General features: G+C 40.5%; 1 protein-coding gene across 16 annotated transcripts in view; it reads right to left on the reverse strand.

Moving 5' to 3' along the window:
* ATXN2 (ataxin 2) overlaps positions 1-18,659 on the reverse strand; it is a 149,917-nt gene that overhangs the window by 93,474 nt on the left and 37,784 nt on the right. For all 16 annotated transcript variants that reach the window (XM_030821405.1, XM_030821399.1, XM_030821398.1 and 13 more), the window contains exons 2-5: positions 11,362-11,398; positions 9,651-9,710; positions 8,306-8,377; positions 7,674-7,824 (exon numbers count right to left, since the gene is read on the reverse strand). In XM_030821405.1, the coding sequence (XP_030677265.1) occupies positions 7,674-7,824; positions 8,306-8,377; positions 9,651-9,710; positions 11,362-11,398 (320 nt within the window). The remainder of the gene's footprint in view (positions 1-7,673; positions 7,825-8,305; positions 8,378-9,650; positions 9,711-11,361; positions 11,399-18,659) is intronic.

Here is an 18,659-nt window from a genome sequence, read left to right on the forward strand (position 1 = left end):
GCCGGGCGCGGTGGCTCATGCCTGTAATCCCAGCACTTTGGGAGGCCAAGGCAGGCGGATCACAAGGTCAGGAGATCGAGACCATCCTGGCTAACACAGTGAAACCCCATCTCTACTAAAAATACTAAAAATTAGCCAGGCGTGGTGGCAGGTGCCTGTAGTCCCAGCTACTGGGGAGGCTGAGGCAGGAGAATGGCGTGAACCCGGGAGGCGGAGCTTGCAGTGAGCCAAGATAGTGCCACTGCACTCCAGCCTGGGCAACAGAGCGAGACTCCGTCTCAAAAACAAAAACAAAACAAAAAAAAGAATCCTTTTTAGGATGAGCAGGAAGTGAATAGGTTTTCATGCTAAAGGGAAAGATTAACTAGAAAGGCAGATGTTGAAGAGTCCAGAAACAGAAAAGTGGTATAAAAGAGCAAGGAGAAAAAAAAGATGGCCGGGCCTGGTGGCTCACACCTGTAATCCCAGCACTTTGGGAGGCCGAGGCAGGTGATCACTTGAGGTCAGGAGTTCGAGACCAGCCTGGCCAACATGGTGAAACCCCGTATCTACTAAAAACACAAAAATTAGCTGGGCGTGGCAGCGGGCGCCTATAGCCCCAGCTACTCAGGAGACTGAGACTGCAGTGAGCTGAAATCACGCCACTGCACTTCAGCCTGGGTGACAGACCGAGACTCCATCTAAAAAAAAGAAAAAGAAAAAAGAACAAGGACGTAGGTAGAAGGGAGAGAGTCAAGGGCATGACTGAAGTTGGCTTAAAAATCCTCTCTACTAAAACCAGAGGAAAAATAATAATGAGGCAGAGTGTAGTGACTCATGCCTGTAATCCCAGGACTTTGGGAGGCCAAGGTGGGAAGACTCTCAGGCCCAGCAGTTTGAGACCACCCTGTGCAATATGGGGAAACCCCATCTCTACAAAAAATATAAATATAAAAAATTAGCCAGGCGTAGTGATGTGCACATATAGTCCCAGTTATGTAGGAGGTTGAGGTGAGAGGATCACCTGAGCCTGGGAAGTCGAGGCTGCAGTGAGCTGTGATCGCATCACTGCACTTCAGCCTGGGCAACAGAGCAAGATCATCTCAAAAAAAAAAAAAAAAAAATGGCACAGAGGAAGAAGATAAATTTGTAGATAAGGAAGGGAGTGGTTAGTTGATGGAGATCTTTTCCATTAACCAACCTTCCCCCTATATGATTTTTCACTAAATGTGACAAAGAATCTGTTAAGCAAAAGTAATTCTTCAGACTAAATCCAATTAGAATGGTCATGAATAAGAATCGCAGGATATTATACAGTATTAGAATCAAAGCATGTAATTAGTTGTAAGTTTAAAGGACAGAGCATGTTCTGTGTTACTTCACCAAAGCCAGTATAGCACGTATTTTTTATCAGTCCTAAATAGCCCTAAATGCAGCGGAAAATATGATTTAGGCCAACAGCTGACAAACTTTTCTGTAAAGAGACAGTCAAATTTTCTGGCTTTACAAGTCCTACAGTCAGCTACAACTACTCAACTCTATGGCTACAGCCATCAAAACAGCCATAGACAATGCACAAATGCATGGGCATAGCTATGCTACAATAAAATTTATTTACTGATGAGTAGATTTGCTGATGCCTATCATCTAGGCTGAGAATACTACAAAGAAAATGAAGCAGTAGGAAAAAGTATGAGGAACAATGGAATAAGGAAACAGAAGTAAAGCCATAGTTGAGTTGGAGTAAAGCAAAAAACATGAATAATGGTGCAACAGGAAGAGCAGAAAGAAAATGAAGGAAAAAAATAGAGGAGAAAGGAATACTGGAAATGGATGGAAAATCAAGTAAAAAACAAGCAGAGATAACAGGACAATTCCAAAGGTACACGAATACAGAGGAAAAGCAACTGAAGGCCCTAAGAAGTTTTGGCAAAATGAAGAGAATCTCAGATCTGTCTGCACTGGAATTCAAATAAAGGATAAATACAGGCCGGGCGTAGTGGCTCACGCTTGTAATCCCAGCACTTTGGGAGGCCGAGGCGGGCGGATCACGAGGTCAGGAGATCGAGACCACGGTGAAACCCCGTCTCTACTAAAAATACAAAAAAAAAAAAAAAATTAGCCGGGCGTGGTGGCGGGCGCCTGTAGTCTCAGCTACTCGGAGAAGCTGAGGCAGGAGAATGGCGTGAACCCGGGAGGCGGAGCTTGCAGAGAGCCGAGATCGCGCCACTGCACAGCCTGGGTGACAGAGCGAGACGCCGTCTCAAAAAAAAAAAAGGATAAATACAAACTGATTTTCCAATGATAATCTGATGGTCTCTTCTAATTATGAATGTGCCAAGGTGACTCACAGTTCACATGACGTAAAGGTACTTTCAGTTTGTCAGTAAATCAAACTGGAACATGTATAACATTCAAGAGACCAAAGGAAACTTATTCATTGTACCGTAAGAAGTCACTATTTCAAAGCCTTTATTCATTTGCATATATGCATGAGTATAACTTTTAAACTTTATTGAAATCAATGATGTTAGCACCAAGAACTTAAAAGTCACACTGACCTTACTCGTTAAAAGGTTTCCCCAGCAGCCCAGTGTGGTGGCTCACGCCTATAATCCCAGCACTTTGGGAGGCCAAGGTGGGTGGATCATGAGGTCAGGAGTTTGAGACTAGCCTGGCCAATATGGTGAAACCCCGTCTCTACTAAAAATATAAAAATTAGTTGGGCATGGTGGCAGGTGCCTATAATCCCAGCTACTCGGTAGGCTTAGGCAGAAGAATCGCTTGAACCTAGGAGGCAGAGGTTGCAGTGAGCTGAGATCACGCCACTGCACTCCAGCCTGGGTGACAGAGCAAGACTCTGCCTCAAAATAAAGGTTTCCCTGGCTGGGCACTGTGGCTCACGCTTGTGATCCCAGCACTTTGGGAGGCCTAGGCAGGTGGATCACCTGAGGTCAGGAGTTCAAGACCAGCCTGACCAACGTGGAGAAACCCAGTCTCTACTAAAAATAAAAATTAGCCAGGCATGGTGGCGCATACCTGTAATCCCAGCTACTCGGGAGGCTGAGATAGGAGAATCGCTTGAACCCAGAAGGTGGAGGTTGCGGTGAGCGAAGATTGCGCCATTGCACTCCAGGCTGGGCAACAAGAGCAAAAACTCCGTCCCAAGGAAAAGAAAAAAAAAAAAAGGTCTCCCCCAAAATAAAGCCAAAGATAAAAAACAAACAAACAAAAAAAACCTTGAACAACATAATAGTCTGCATCTTACATTGCTTGAGAATTTTTTTTTTTTTTTTTTTTTTTTTACTTTTTTAGCTTTATTTGTGGAGAAATCCTTTAACAACCACGCAACTTACTGGCCGGGCGCAGTGGTTCATGCCTACAATCCCAGCAATCTGAGAGGCCCAGGTGGGCAGATCACCTAAGGTCAGGAGTTTGAAACCAGCCTGGCCAACATGGTGAAACCCCATCTCTACGAAAAATACAAAAATTACCCGGGTGTGGTGGTACGTGCCTGTAATCCCAGCTACTAGGGAAGCTGAAGCGAGATAACTGCTTGAACCCAGGAGGTGGAGGTTGCAGTGGGCCAAGATCACGCCACTGTACCCAGCCTGGGCGACAGAGCAAGACTCTGTCTCAAAACAAACAAACATTAACTCGACTTATGACAACTGAGATAAACAACAAACCAAACCACGTAACTTATGTCACTGCAGTATAATGTTAAGAACATGAGTTAGAGTGGAAAAGCTAGATTTATGTCCTCACTTTAGCAAGTTTCCTAAATATGCCTCTGTTTCCTCATCTATGACGTGGATAATAGCTGTATCTACTACAGAAACAACTTGTGATGATTATGTGAACAAATGTAGGTAAATCTGTTAGCACAGAGTCTGGCACATAGAATATGCACTCAAATTTTAGTTAATATTATCAACCTTAATAATTTGACAGCACTATTACAGAAGAGAATTATAAGATAAAAGCTCAGAAATGAAATCAATTCATATCTTTTAGGAAACTACAATGTCATATTAGTATACTCTAATCATTCCTCCACTTCTGTTATAAAAAACACTCAATCCATCTATCCATTCAAGATGTGGAAAAGTACTATCAAATGATAACAGCAGAGACTATTTCAGGCAGTTGCCAATTCTGAGACAGAAAGGGGACTGTGAAGCAAGAAAATAAGGCACAAATTCTTTTTTTATTCTGTCGCCCAGGCTGGAGCGCAGTGGCGTGATCTTGTAATCTCTGCCTCCCAGGTTCAAGCGATTCTTCTGCCTCAGCCTCTCCCCTAGTAGCTAGGATTATAGACATGTGCCATCACATCCCGTTAATTTTTTAATTTTTTAGTAAAGACGGGGTTTCAACACGTTGGCCAGGCTGGTCTCGAACTCCTCACCTCAAATGATCTGCCCACCTCCGTCTCCCAAAGTGAGATTACAGGCGTGAGCCACTGCACCTGGCCTAGAAAGCACAAATTCTCAAGGCCACAGAACAGAGCCACTCCTGGGATCTCATCACATGAAACCCATAGCTCACACCCCTGACTGCCCAGAGCCTCATCCAGGCTAATTATAATTAAACTAGGATCCCTAGAAGTGAGAACATTTTTAAAAACTCCCCAGGTGACTAAACGTGAACCCAGCATTAAGAAGCATTGATTTAAACCCTACCTTCCTTTACTTTGGGAGTAATCTGAGTAAGTCTCTAATAAAAAATAAAAAAATCTAGATGCAGGACTAAATGCCTTAATTTTGTTATTATCAAAAACCATGCAGCCTGGCCAACATGGTGAAACCCTGTCTCTGCTAAGAATACAAAAAAAAAAAAAAAAATTAGCAGGGCATGGTGATATATGCCTATAATCCCAGCTACTCGGGAGGCTGAGGCAGGAGAATCGCTTAAACCCAGGAGGCAGAGGTTGCAGTGAGCAGAGATCGCACCACTGCACTCCAGCCTGGGCAATACAGACTCCATCTCGAAATAAAAAAAAAAAAGGAAACCATGTCAATTAATAATTCTAAAATGGTTTTCTCCATACTGATAGTACTTCCTAATTAATACTTTTCTTCTTTTATAGAAGAGGGCAATTTCTGCCTGGATAGTCTTAGCTTAAGAGACCTGACGTCCTAAACACATGACTTAATACTATTTTCAGGATACTACGCACTGGACGCAATTGTGTAATTCACTAAACCACTGTAAGTTTTGAAATAAGATAGCTGGCCAGGCGTGGTGGCTCACGCCTTTAATCTCAGCACTCTGGGAGGCCGAGGCAGGAGGATCATGAGGTCAGGAGTTCAACGTAGTGAACTCCTGGCCAACATAGTGAAACCCCGTCTCTACTAAAAATACAAAAATTAGCCTCAGTAACCAGCTACTCGGGAGGCTGAGGCAGGAGAATTGCTTGAACCCAGGAGGCGGAGGTTGCGATGAGCCGAGATCAGGCCACTGCACTCCAGCCTGGGCAACAGAGCGAAACTCCATCTCCAAAAAAAAAGAGAGAGAGAAGAAAAAATAAGATACCTGAAATTACTCCAATAGTGGATGTCCTCATCAAGAAAACTAATTTTGTAATATATAGCAAAATATACCCATCCCTTTATGAGTATAGTGAGATTTTCATAGTTGTCACTCTGATCTGTATTTTCTTGCCTTTCTATAATGAACTAAAATTATCTGAGAAATGAAGATCTAATAAAGTAATAAAAATTTAATGACATTAATTTTGAAGAGGAGCAAGGAATGGACTATCACAAACATCTCAAATACTCACTCTTTCACATTTGGGAGATATCAATTCATCATAAAAACAAAAAGAGAATGTATACCGTAAATGGCTGTTAAATGACCTGGTACTCAATAGAGTAGGGAACCTTTTTTTTTGTTGTGGCCAATACTCTTTCCAGAGTGCTATGTATTAAATTCAACTAAAATTTTATCTTCCAAAGTCAATTTTTGAATTTATAACAGTGGAATATTTCAATAGTATAAGTATAAATAATTTAGTGCTCCTAGGCATAAACAAAATCAACTCCAAAGGTAGCAGCTAAAAAAAGACTTGTTTCCTTGTATGGGATGCTAAAGGCCTCTTAAGACAAAGAGTTGTGAATCAAAGACAAGGACATTTGAGAAGATTCAAAAACAGAACACTGTGCTTTCATCAGCATATCAAGACAGTTAAAGAATACCCAGTACTGTTAGCCTCTGAAAAAGCAAGCCAAGAGAAAGACTCCTAAGTCTAAGAGAAAGAATCCTGGTATATTATTATTTCCAAGTAACAGTGCAGAAGAATCAGCCCAACAATAAAAACAGCTTTTGGTATAGATTTGAATAGTGAAAATCAAATTGCACTGAATTACGATTTACAACAGAATTACATATTTCACTACAGAATTTGGCATATACAAATAAATAAAAGAATTTTAGAACCGGCTGGGTGCAGTGGCTCATGCCTGTAATTCCAGCACTTTGGGAGGCCGAGGCGGGCAGATCACGAGGTCAAGCAATCGAGACCATCCTGGCCAACATGGTGAAACCGTTTCTACAAAAAATACAAAAATTAGCTTGGTGTGGTGGCACACGCCTGTAGTCCCAGCTACTTAGGAGGCTGAGGCAGGAGAATCGCTTGAATCCAGGAGGCAGAGGCTGCACTGAGCCGAGATCGTGCCACTGCACTCCACCCTGGGGACAGAGCAAGATTCCGTCTCAAAAAAAAAAAAAAAAAAGATTTTGAGGACCAAGTTCAGGATTGCCCAGAAGTGCCTTGCAACATGTTACTGAACACTCAATAATGCCTTGCAAATGAGTAACAGGAATTCCCACTTTGTTCATCAATGGACACTTAAAAAGAGACTAAATTTTTAATATAACTACATAATCGCTTTTAAATTCTCAAAACCTTGTCTCATACTCTGAATATTTTTTAAATACACATGGTTCTACTTCTTCACCCTTTTTCATTTTCATTAGACAATTGTTTTCTACCAACTGTTCTCTACCTTTCTTCCTTAGCCCTACACTTTGATTTCTTTCCAGGATTTGGCACATGCCCACTTAGAAACTAAAGCATTATAGGCCAAATGGGACAAGAAATTTTCAGTTGAATATAATCAGTAGCATTCTTGACCACAAAACTGTAGAAAATGTTTTACAAACTAATTTTTTAAGAGATTACAAAAACTCTATTTAATTTTTCCCTGAAGTTCTAATTGTTTTCCAACAAAAATGCATTAAAATTAACATTTTTCTAAAAAATTGCCTTACTTGGGTTATTCTAGAAAGTAGATATTTCTTTTTTCTTTCTTTTTTTTTGAAACGGAGTCTTGCTGTGTCGCCCAGGCTGGAGTGCAGTGGTGCGATACTGCAACCTCTGCCTCCTGGGTTCAAGCAATTCTGTCTCAGCCTCCCTAGTAGCTAGGACTACAGGCGCACGCCACCACATCCAGCTAATTTTTGTATTTTTAGTAAAGACGGGGTTTCGCCATGTTGGCCAGGCTGGTCTCAAACTCCTGACCTCAAGTGATCCACCCGCCTCAGCCTCCCTAAGTGCTAAGATTACAGGAATGAGCCACCATACCCAGCCCAGATATTTCTTTAAAAAAAAGTTTGTAAGACCACTGTGGAAATCTTTGCTTGAATAAATCAAATAAACCATGAGGCATATTTAGGACATCAAAACCCACCTCTTTTTGCATAACTGGAGTCCATATCTTTAAACTGTACCACAACAAAGTCTGAACATTTGAACAAAATACTCTCCATTATTTCTTCACGTTTCGGCCCCGAACTGGATTCTGTACTTTTCTCATGTGCGGCATCAAGTACCAAATCACACTAAAATGAAAAACACAAGTAAATATTCAAAACATTTACAAAATAAAATTTGTTAGGAATTCTTTAGCTCATCAAGGTACCAGTTCTTATATGCCTTTGACAAAAATAATCTCAAGAGAACCTGATAATCATACCCTTTTTCCCAGGCATATGATCTATTATCCATTCCATCATTTAAAAATCCTCACATCTAAATGTTTTTTGTTGCTATGGTTTGTCTTAAGTACATTAATAATAATTTTTTAAGAGGAAAAAATAAACCACCACATCCCTCTATTAGTTCACAATGCTTAAAAATGGTTGAAATATTTTAATAAGCACACACATCAAGTCTTTCTGATTACACAAACCAGTCTGTAAAATAATCAGTATTTGGAACTGAGAAGTAAAATCATTCAAAGTGGCTTTAAAAACTAGGTAAAACACTGACTATGAAAATGTTCTTTTACTTTGTAAGAAAAAGAAAAAAAGTAAAAATTACCTTCGGACTGTAAGTTTTAAAAACTCCTTCATATATACCTCCATTTTTCACTTGTACTTCACATTTGGAGCCCTAAAAACATATAATTAATTTATCAAAGAAACAGTATACTACCCGGTCACCAGGGATATTTATTTTCATTTTACTTTTTATACCTCATCAGGCTTCATTCAATATTAGGTATTCACTAACAAAACAATAAAAAAATTTCAAAACATTAACAATACACTGAACTCTCGAAATTCTTCAGGAGGCTCTACCCAGAGTTTGCAGTACAAATTTTAATACTGAAGTCAAACATTTCTGACCCCAGCTATTTTAAGTGACATAATAATGTACAAATGACAATCAACTACTAACATTATTTTACACACACAGCAGGGTTAACATCAAGCATTTCTGACCCCAGCTATTTTAAGTGACAAAATAATGTACAAAAGACAATCAACTACTAACGTTATTTTACACACACAGCAGGGTTAACAAGAATACAGCTGTCTGTTGTTATTGGTAGGGGATTGGTTCCAGGACCTCCTTCAGATACTGAATTACATAATACTTAAATCACTTACATAAAATGTAATAGTATTTCCATATAACTAAGCACGTTCTCCCAAATACTTTAAACTATCCCTAAATTACTTAAAGTACCTAATATAATGTAAATGCTTTGTAAATTGTCATACTGTATTGTTTTGGGAAAAATGACAAGAAAAACGTCCGTACATCTTTGGTTCAGATGCAACCATGCATCTTTTTACTAAAAAAAAAAAAAAAAAAAAAAATTTTGTTTTTGTTTTTGTTTTTGAGAAGGGGTCTGGCAATGTTGACCAGGCTGAGTGCAGGGGCATGATCTCAGCTCAGTGAAACCTCCACCTCCCAGGCTCAAACAATCCTCCCACGTCACCCTCCCAAGTCACTGGGACTACAGGCACATACCACCATGCTTGGCTAGTTTTTTTACTTTTTGTAGAGACGGAGTTCTGCCATGTTGCCCAGGCGGGTCTTAAACTCGTGAGCTCAAGCCATCTGCCCACCTCAAACTCCCAAAGTGCTGGGATTACAGGCGTGAGTCACTGTGCCTGGCCTTTTTATCAAATATTTTTGATCCAAGGTTGGCTGAATCCATGAATATGGAACCCTCAGATGCAGAGGACCAACTGTACTTTTACAATGAATTACATTAGACTGGATAAAGGGAGTTCTAATCTATTTCTCTAAATCATCCTGACTAAACATGAACTAAGCAGTGTTACTTTGACAATCATTTATCCACATTTTAACTTCATGGAATTACTTTATTCTACCCCCAAGGCAGTTTATCCCCAATAATCTAATAACTTACAACAACTGATGTAAGTATATGAACCATCCTCATATTTGCATAGATTCCGTCAAAAGAAATCTGGAATATTAAAAAAAAAAACTATTAGAAATTAGTACAAATTGAATCTCCCTTATCTAAAATGCTTGGGAGCAGAAGTATTTCAGACTGCGGATTTTTTCGGATTTGGGGATATTTGCATTATACTTAGTGCTTGAACATCCCTAATTCAAAATATGAAATTTTGGAGCATTTCCGATTAGGGATGCTCAGTCTGTATTTACATTTGCATATAAAGCTAACGTTTATTTTGTTGCAAAATGTTTAGTTAGGTTTATGATATCCTACATGTATTAAAGGAAGATTTTGTTTATTTAATATTTTGCTTCCGTAGAGAACAGAAGGAACAGAAGGTCAGGTTTTCAAGTGTTATCAGTCATACCAACTAATGATATTTTGACTAAACGTGACATAAAAAAGCAAAAGTAAACTTCCATAGAGGAGGAAGGACACAAACCATAAGGATGGAAGACAAATCAATGGTTGGAGAGAGGAAGGTTCACTAAAAAGTGATTTGAGGGATTTTGGTGGGCAATGAAACTGTTCTATTATCTTGATTGTGGTGGTAGTTACACTGATTGTATGCAATTGTTAAAACTCACAGAAATGTACCCTAAGAAGGGTGAAGGATAAATAAATGGGGTAGGAAGCCAGGTCATACCTTCATAGAAGAACCCTGACTGGGTTCTCCCAGCACATCCGCATCAATGACAGTGCTTAAGTCTGATCAACCACACTATTCCATATTACTACTATATACGTGTGTATCTTCCTGATTCTTGTAAAACAATCTAATAAAGGCAAAGTCTCAAAAATTTGTGACAGCTTCTCATTTATTTCTTCCATCATGTGGAACTTATAGTTTCTGCCCTTCATGTCCGGTTCACTTTCATTGATAACATTCCAAAATTTAAGACCAGAAAGCCAAAGGAGAAAAATGAAAGCAGCAGAAAAAAAGCACATTAATTCAAAGTAAAAAGCATAAAGAACTCTGCAGACTCCACTCTTGGTGTTCTATGTATCTTTTGGAGGTTTTTCACTTAGATTTGCACTTAGTCATTTAGAAAAGAACAAATGACTTCTTATTACACATGACAAAAATACTATTTACAAATGATATGGTTTGGTTCTGTGTCCCCACCCAAATCTTATCTTTAATTATAATAATTCTCGTGTGTCATGGGCAAGACCAGGTAGAGACAACTGAATCATGGGGGCAGTTTCCCCTATGCTGCTCTCATGATAGTGAGTTCTCAGGAGATCTGATGGTTTTATAAGGGGCTTTCCCTGCTTTGCTCAGCACTTCTCTCTCCTGTCGCTATGTGAAGAAAGATGTGTTTGCTTCCCCTTCCACCATGATTGTAAGTTTCCTGAGGCCTACCCAGCAATGCAAAGCATGAGTCAATTAAACCTCTTTCCTTTATAAATTACCCAGTCTTAGGTATATCTTTATTAGCAGTGTGAGAATGGACTAATACAACAAGTAATTGTACATTTTATACATAGAGTCATAAAAAAAACCATATAGGCTAATAATAATATACTTAAACAGTCAAGTTATCTGTGACAAAATTCAAAAGAAGGGAATCTTTTGCCTTGGCATTTGGTCTGTGGTTAGAGATCATGTTTTAGCTACTAATTTTCCCCAATAAGTAACATTAAAGTTACTCACCGTAGACTGAGGCAGTCCTTTGTTACTGTTTCGACCTCTGAAAAGATTAAATATTATTTTTATTAAATTCAACAGGCTAAATAAGCTGAAAAATATTTCCAAACTTAAAATATAATTCCATTCAAATAATGGAGAGGCTATCTGTGGAGAGAGCTCACCTAATATTAAGTCTAAAGGCTACCTAAGGATGGCTCTACCTGTGCACTGCTTGCCTGGAGACCCACAACAGGTAGGGGTCATAGAAGGAAGGAAACTAGAAATAATCAAACTTTATCAAAATCAAATAAATAAGGTAAAATAGCCTACTGGAAGAAAAAAACTAATGCTAAACGTAAATTAGTAATAATTATAGCCAGGCATGGTGGCATGCACCTCTAGTACTAGCTACTCAGGAGGCTGAGGCAGGATCACCAGAGTCCAGGAGTTTGAGGCTGCAGTGGGCTACGATCATTCCACTGCAGTCTAGCCTGGGTGACAAAGCAAGACTCTGTCTCTAAATAATAATCTTTACTCCCAAAGTAACCAATCACTGTTATAAAGAGCTACTCGGAAGCAAAATACGGATTATATTCTTGATTTAACCAACACAGATGACTGACACCAAGTCACTTCCCATATTTCTCCCCCATCTATAAAAGAAAAACAGGTCATATGGGCCAGGCACAGTGGCTCATGCCTGTAATCCCAGCACTTTGGGAGGCAGAGGTGGGCAGATCACGAGGTCAGGAGTTCGAGACCATCCTGGCTAACACAGTGAAACCCCATCTCTACTAAGAATAAAAAAACTAGCCAGGTGTGGTGGCATGCGCCTGTAGTCCCAGCTACTAGGGAGGCTGAGGCAGAAGAATCACTTGAACCTGGGAGGCGGAGGTTGCAGTGAGCCAAGACAGCCCCACTGCACTCCAGCCAGGGTGACAGAGCAAGACTCTGTCTCAAAAAAAAAAAAAAAAAGAAAACCAGGTCATATGATTACAACTGCAGAAAAAAAAAATGAAAATAAGCTAAATCATTCAAAGCACTTTCATTTCTAAATAATATGTGTCTATATGTGTGGATCGTTATAACAAGCGCCTTTCTTTGCCAACTCTCTCCCTCAGAAAAGATGCAGTACACAAAATTCGGCTGTCAAGTAAAGATGAACTCTATTTTCAAGTGAATTATAGAATATAATACAACCTAAAGTTTATTCCACTAAAAAAGATTAGGCCCCTTAGAATAATTTAAAAAAATCATTAAAGTGAAATGCTATATTTCTCATAAACATTAGTCATGACAATAGGACTGGAATCTCATTTTAATAAAATAATCACAACACTCAAGCCAAAATTCAAAACATTCAAGGAAAAGCACAATTCAGGTCCAAAAAGTCTAGTAATATGACTGGTCGATCCCTAGAAGAGTACTCTTAACATTCTGAGGCCAGTCCTAGCTTGGTCTCCAACTCTGTCACTTTCCTTACTTTCTTCTCTCATCCAGAAAACAATGACTTGAATCAAATGACATCTAAGATTCCTTTCATTTCTAACATTCTAATTCTGTAACTGTTTGCCTCAAACATGGCACAAAGATAAATTCCTGAAGTCTAAGGAATATGACTAATAATTTATCTTTTATAGATCTTACTACAAAACCAGACACCATACTAAGTACTTCACATGCAACACGTCTAATCTATCACCTCTACTTTACAGGTGAGGAAACTGAATCTCAGCAGTCAAATATCTTGACCAAAATCATCCAGTTCATGAGCAGTAGAGCTGGTATTTTAAACCAGGTGTATCTGATTCCATGTCTAAGTTTTTCATTTCTAGGTTATGCTGCCTCTCTGAAACTGTATCACATGGAATAAACTACCTCGCCTAACAAAAATTCTATAATTTTTTAAACATCATTTGAATTTACGGTTTTGGTAGGGGTGGGGGGGGGTACTTATAGTCTGTATATGAAGGCTAAAATGCCTAAATCTTACTTAGAACAATGATCTGGTATCCTGGTGGTTGCTGAGATGCCAAGTTACAAAACCTTGAACGAATGCCACGAACTGTCCTTAAACTCATACGGCCTCCCTACAAAGCTATGTAAAAGACTTAAAAACATAATTCCCTTTAAACAAGTCACACTGTTCTTTTTAGTGATTATGTGGTTACATCTTTGACTAATAAAAAGTAATTGTTTGACCATGGAGTTTACTCAAAAGAATGAATCATTCAACCAGGAAAATATTATCATATAAAAAACAGTACAGTAGAGTGCAGAAACCACTGATTTCCACTGATCTATGACATGGTTGGACACCCAAGAGGAATGTTAGCATATCGAAGCAGTATTCTCTGAAATCCACTGAAGTCTAAATTCTTGTTTCTTTTTGTATCCATTCAAGTTATGCTTTACTTTTAATCTTTTCATTAGTATCTCAAACCAAATATTTTACTATTTAATATAGTAACAAATACCGAATTGCAATAAACAAAGGCCAAGAGCATATTTTAGACCTAAGTATATTTATGATTAGATAGATCAAGTTTAACAAAACACTAATATCCAGGACTCTATGCTTTCAATAGTTGCCAAATATGAAATTCAAGTGTGACTTAAAATACCAGTCAAGTTAATATAAAGAAATTTACATGCTGAATGTGGTAGCTCATGCTTGTAATCCCAGCACTTTAGGAGGCTGAGGCAGGAGGATCGCTTGAGTTCAGGAGTTTGAGATCAGTCTCGGAAACAAAGCAAAACCCTGTTTCTACAAAAAATAAAAAACTAGCCAGGCGTGGTGGCACACGCCTGTGGTCACCACTACTTGGTAGGGTGAGGTGGGAGGATCACTTGAGCCCAGGAGGTCAAGACAGCAGTGAGCTGTGATTATGCCACTGCACTCCAGCATTGGTGACAGAGCAAAACCCTGTCTCAAAAAATAATTAACTAAATAATAATAATACAGAAGGGAGAAATGAATGGGGTTGTAAATCAAACAAGAATGGTATGAGCTGATAACTATTAAAGCTGGGTGACAGGTGTGCAGGGGTTCACTTCACCATTCTGTCTACTTTCATACAATTTCCCTTAAAAAAAAAAAAGCACCTTCTGCTTCTGATGTGATACAATAGGATAGACCTAATCAAGCTTACAGATCTACCAGTTTACGAGAAACATCAAGATGGAAGAATATATTAACTGATACCATGAGGTTACTCAAAGTTTAAATCCAGAATGTAGTAAATGCAACATAAAAAATGACAGTTTCTTTTTTTTTTTTCGGAGACAGAGTCTCACTCTGTCGCTAGGCTGGAGTGCAGTGGCACGATCTTGGCTCACTGCAACCTCTACCTCCTGGGTAGCTAGAACTACAGGCACGTGTCACCATGCCCAGATAATTTTTGTATTTTTAGTAGAGACGGGGTTTCACCATGTTGGTCAGGATGGTCTTGATCTCTTAACCGTGTGATCCACCCACCTCAGCCTCCCAAAGTGCTGGGATTACAGGCGTGAGCTACCGTGCCCAGCCAAAGATGACGGTTTCTTTAACAAATAAATCACATGGGACAAAAACACCATAGAAGGAGAACTTATAAATTTTAAAATACATATAAAAGCAATGCATAGGCCAGGCATGGTGGCTAAGGCCTGTAATCCCAGCACTTTGGGAGGCCGAGGTGGGTGGATCACGAGCTCAGGAGTTCAAGACCAGCCTGACCAATATGGTGAAACCCCGTTTCTACTAAAAATAGAAAAATTAGCTGGGCGTGGTGGCGCACACCTGTAATCCCAGATACTTGGGGAGGCTGAGACCGGAGAATCACTTGAACTCGGGAAGTGGAGGTTCCAGTGAGCCAAGATCGTGCCACTGCACTCCAGCCTGGGCGACAGAGCAAGACTCTATCTCAAAAAAAAAAAAAAAAAAAAAAAAAAAAAAAAAAAAAAAAAACACTTAATACACTTAAAATTGTTAAAATGGTATATTACATATATTGTACCATAATTTAGGAGAAAAAAACTCACAATCTCTTCCCAAAGAAATTTCATTTGCAACAAGGTATAAAAGAGTTCATGATGCTTTCAAAGGCACTTGGTAGGAAGAGATTGGTAGAATCATTGGAGATAAGTGCTAAATTGTAGTTGTCTAGTTTGGTGGCCAGAACTAGGGAAAGAGAGCTGGGAGGACTCCTCTGTGGATCGGAACAAATTTCAAACACTGATCTCAGAAACTATCCCTTCAAAGAAGCTCAAATTTGATCAGATCAGTCTGTGGAGCAGTTTATGCCCCAAAGCATCACTGAAAACAACACAGGCCCTCCATATCTGCAGATTTCACATCCTCAGATTCAATCACTCGAGATTAAAAACACTTAAAAATAAATACAATAAAAACAATACAAATAAAATATATATAACAACTATTTACCTAGTATTTACACCATATTAGGTATTATAAGTAATCTAGAAATGACAAAGTATACAGGAGGATGTGCACAGGTATATGCAAATACTGTGCCATTTTATGAGGGACTAGAGCATCCATAAATTTTTATATCCAACGGGGGGGTCCTGGGACCAATCCCCCAAGGACACCAAGAAATGACTATATAGCATCACCTAGTAATTAGTGTAGCTTAACAGCTGGGTACAGTCAGGAAAAGAGACAAAGCCATGCCAGAATCACTGTGATTCTAGAGTGATGGTAGGCATACCCAAGGAGGCATCCCAAGAAAAGTAACATCAGACGTGTCACACTGTACAGGGAGGGAAGAAGGACAGAACACTAAAATCATTCAGCCAGTGATCAGACAAATAAGCAAATAACTAACAACCACCACCCCCAACCATAGGCTAATGAGGACCAGTATCCAGTTACTACGTTATTCAAAATGTCCAGTTTTCAACAAAAAAAAACAAGACAAGCTAAGACACAGGAAAGTATAACCCCACCCACCGGAAAAAGAAGTAGGCAATAGAAATTGCTTGTATAACCAGATGTCTGACTTAATAAGAACTTCAAAAGTGGTCACTATAAACAGGTTTTAAGAACGAAAGAAAACCATAATTAATGCAGTAAAAGAAGGTATGACTGGCCAGGCGCCATGACTCACGCCTGTAATCCCCGCACTCTGGGAGGCCAAGGCGGGCTGAAACCCCATCTCTACTAAAAATACAAAAACAAAATTAGCCAGGCGTGGTGGCAGGCACCTGTAGTCCCAGATACTCAGGAGGCTAAGGCGGGACAATGGTGTGAACTTGGGAGGCGGAGCTTGCAATGAGCCGAGATTGTGCCACTGCATTCCAGCCTAGGCAACACAGCAAGACTCCGCCTCAAAAAAAAAAAAAAAAAAAAAAAAAAAAAAAAGAACAGTCTCTGGCTGGGCATGGTGGCTCACGCCTTAATCCCAGCACTTCGGGAGGCCAAGGCAGGTGGATCACCTGAGGTCAGGAGTTCAAGACTAGCCTGGCCAACATGCTCAAACTCCATCACTACTAGAAATAAAAAAAATCGGCTGGGTGCGGTGGCTCATACCTGTAATCCCAGCACTTTGGGAGGCTGAGGCGGGCGGATCACAAGGTCAGGAGATCGAGACCATCCTGGCTAACACAGTGAAACTCTGTCTCTACTAAAAATACAAAAAATTAGCCGGGCAAGGTGGCGGGCACCTGTAGTCCCAGCTACTTGGGAGGCTGAGGCAGAAGAATGGCGTGAACCCCGTGGGGCGGAGCCTGCAGTGAGCTGAAATCACGCCACTGCACTCCAGCCTGAGCAACAGCGAGACTCCGTCTCAAAAAAAAAAAAAAAAAATACAAAAAATTAGCCAGGCATGGTGGCAGGCACCTGTAATCCCAACTATTCAGGAGGAGGAGGCTGAGGCAGGAGAACTGCTTGAATCCAGGAGGTGGAGGTTGCAGTGAGCCGAGATGGGGCCACTGTACTCCAGCCTGGGCAACAAGAGCAAAACTCCATCTCAAAAACAAACAAAAAAAATCGTAAAATTAAAATACTACATTAGCAAATACTCACTTGGCTGGGCGCAGTGGCTCACACCTATAATCCCACCACTTCAAGAGGCCAAGGCAGGTAGATCACCTGAGGTCAGGAGTTCAAGACTAGCCTAGCCAACATGGTGAAATTCCATCTCTACTAAAACTACAAAAATTAGCCACGTGTGGTGGCACATGTCTGTAATCCCAGCTACTTGGGAGGCTGAGGCACAAGAATCTTTTGAACTCAGGAGGCAGAGATCGTGCCACTGCAATGCAGCCTGGGTGACAGAGGGAGACTCCGTCTTTTTTTTTTTTTTTTTTTTTTTTTTTGAGACGGAGTCTCCCTCTGTCGCTCAGGCTGGAGTGCAGTGGCGTGATCTTGACTCACTGCAACCTCCACCTCCCGGGTTGAAGCGATTCTCCTGCCTCAGCCTCCCAAGTAGCTGGGACTACAGGCATGTGCCACCACGCCCAGTTAATTTTTTGTATTTTTAGTAGAGACAGGGTTTCACCATGTTAGCCAGAATGGTCTCGATCTCCTGACCTCTTGATCCACCCACCTCGGCCTTCCAAAGTGCTGGGATTACAGGTGTAAGCCACCGTGCCCGGCCTCGAGACTCCATCTTAAAAAAAAAAAAAAAAGAAAATATTCACTTGCCAGGTACAATGGCTCATGCCTGTAATGCCAGCTAATCTAGAGGCTGAGGCAGAAGGACCACTTGAGACCCGGAGTTCAAGACCATCCTGAGCAACTTCGCAAGACCCCATCTCTAAAATAGTTTTAAAAAACAGTCAGGTGTTATGCAGGTGCCTGTAGTCCCAGCTACAGGTGGGAGGTTCACTTGAGCCCAGGAGTTTGAGGCTGCAGTGAACTATCATCGTGCCATTGTACTCCAGCCTTGGTGACAAAGCAGGACTCTATCTCTTAAAAGAGAAAAAGGAGGCCTGGTGTGGCAGCTCACGCCTGTAATCCTAGCACTTCGGGAGGCTGAGGTGGGTGGATCACCTGAGGTTGGGAGTTGGAGACCAGCCTGACCAACATGGAGAAATCCTGTCTCTACTGAAAATACAAAATTAGCCAGGTGTGGTGGCGCATGCCTGTAATCCCAGCTACTCAGGAGGCTGAAGCAGGAGAATTGCTTGAACCCGAGGGGCAGAGGTTGCAGTGAGCCAAGATCATGCCACTGCACTCCAGCCTGGGCAATAAGAGCGAAACTCCATCTCAAAAAAAAAAATGTAGACAGAATGATGGAAGAAAAGGGCATCACCCCTTGGTAACACCATAGTAAATAACTGTTGCAGGCAAAAGTGTCCATAGACGCTAAATATAG

The sequence above is a fragment of the Nomascus leucogenys genome, chromosome 10 (assembly GCF_006542625.1).
Source record: "Nomascus leucogenys isolate Asia chromosome 10, Asia_NLE_v1, whole genome shotgun sequence".
In the NCBI taxonomy this organism is placed as follows: Eukaryota; Metazoa; Chordata; class Mammalia; order Primates; family Hylobatidae; genus Nomascus; species Nomascus leucogenys.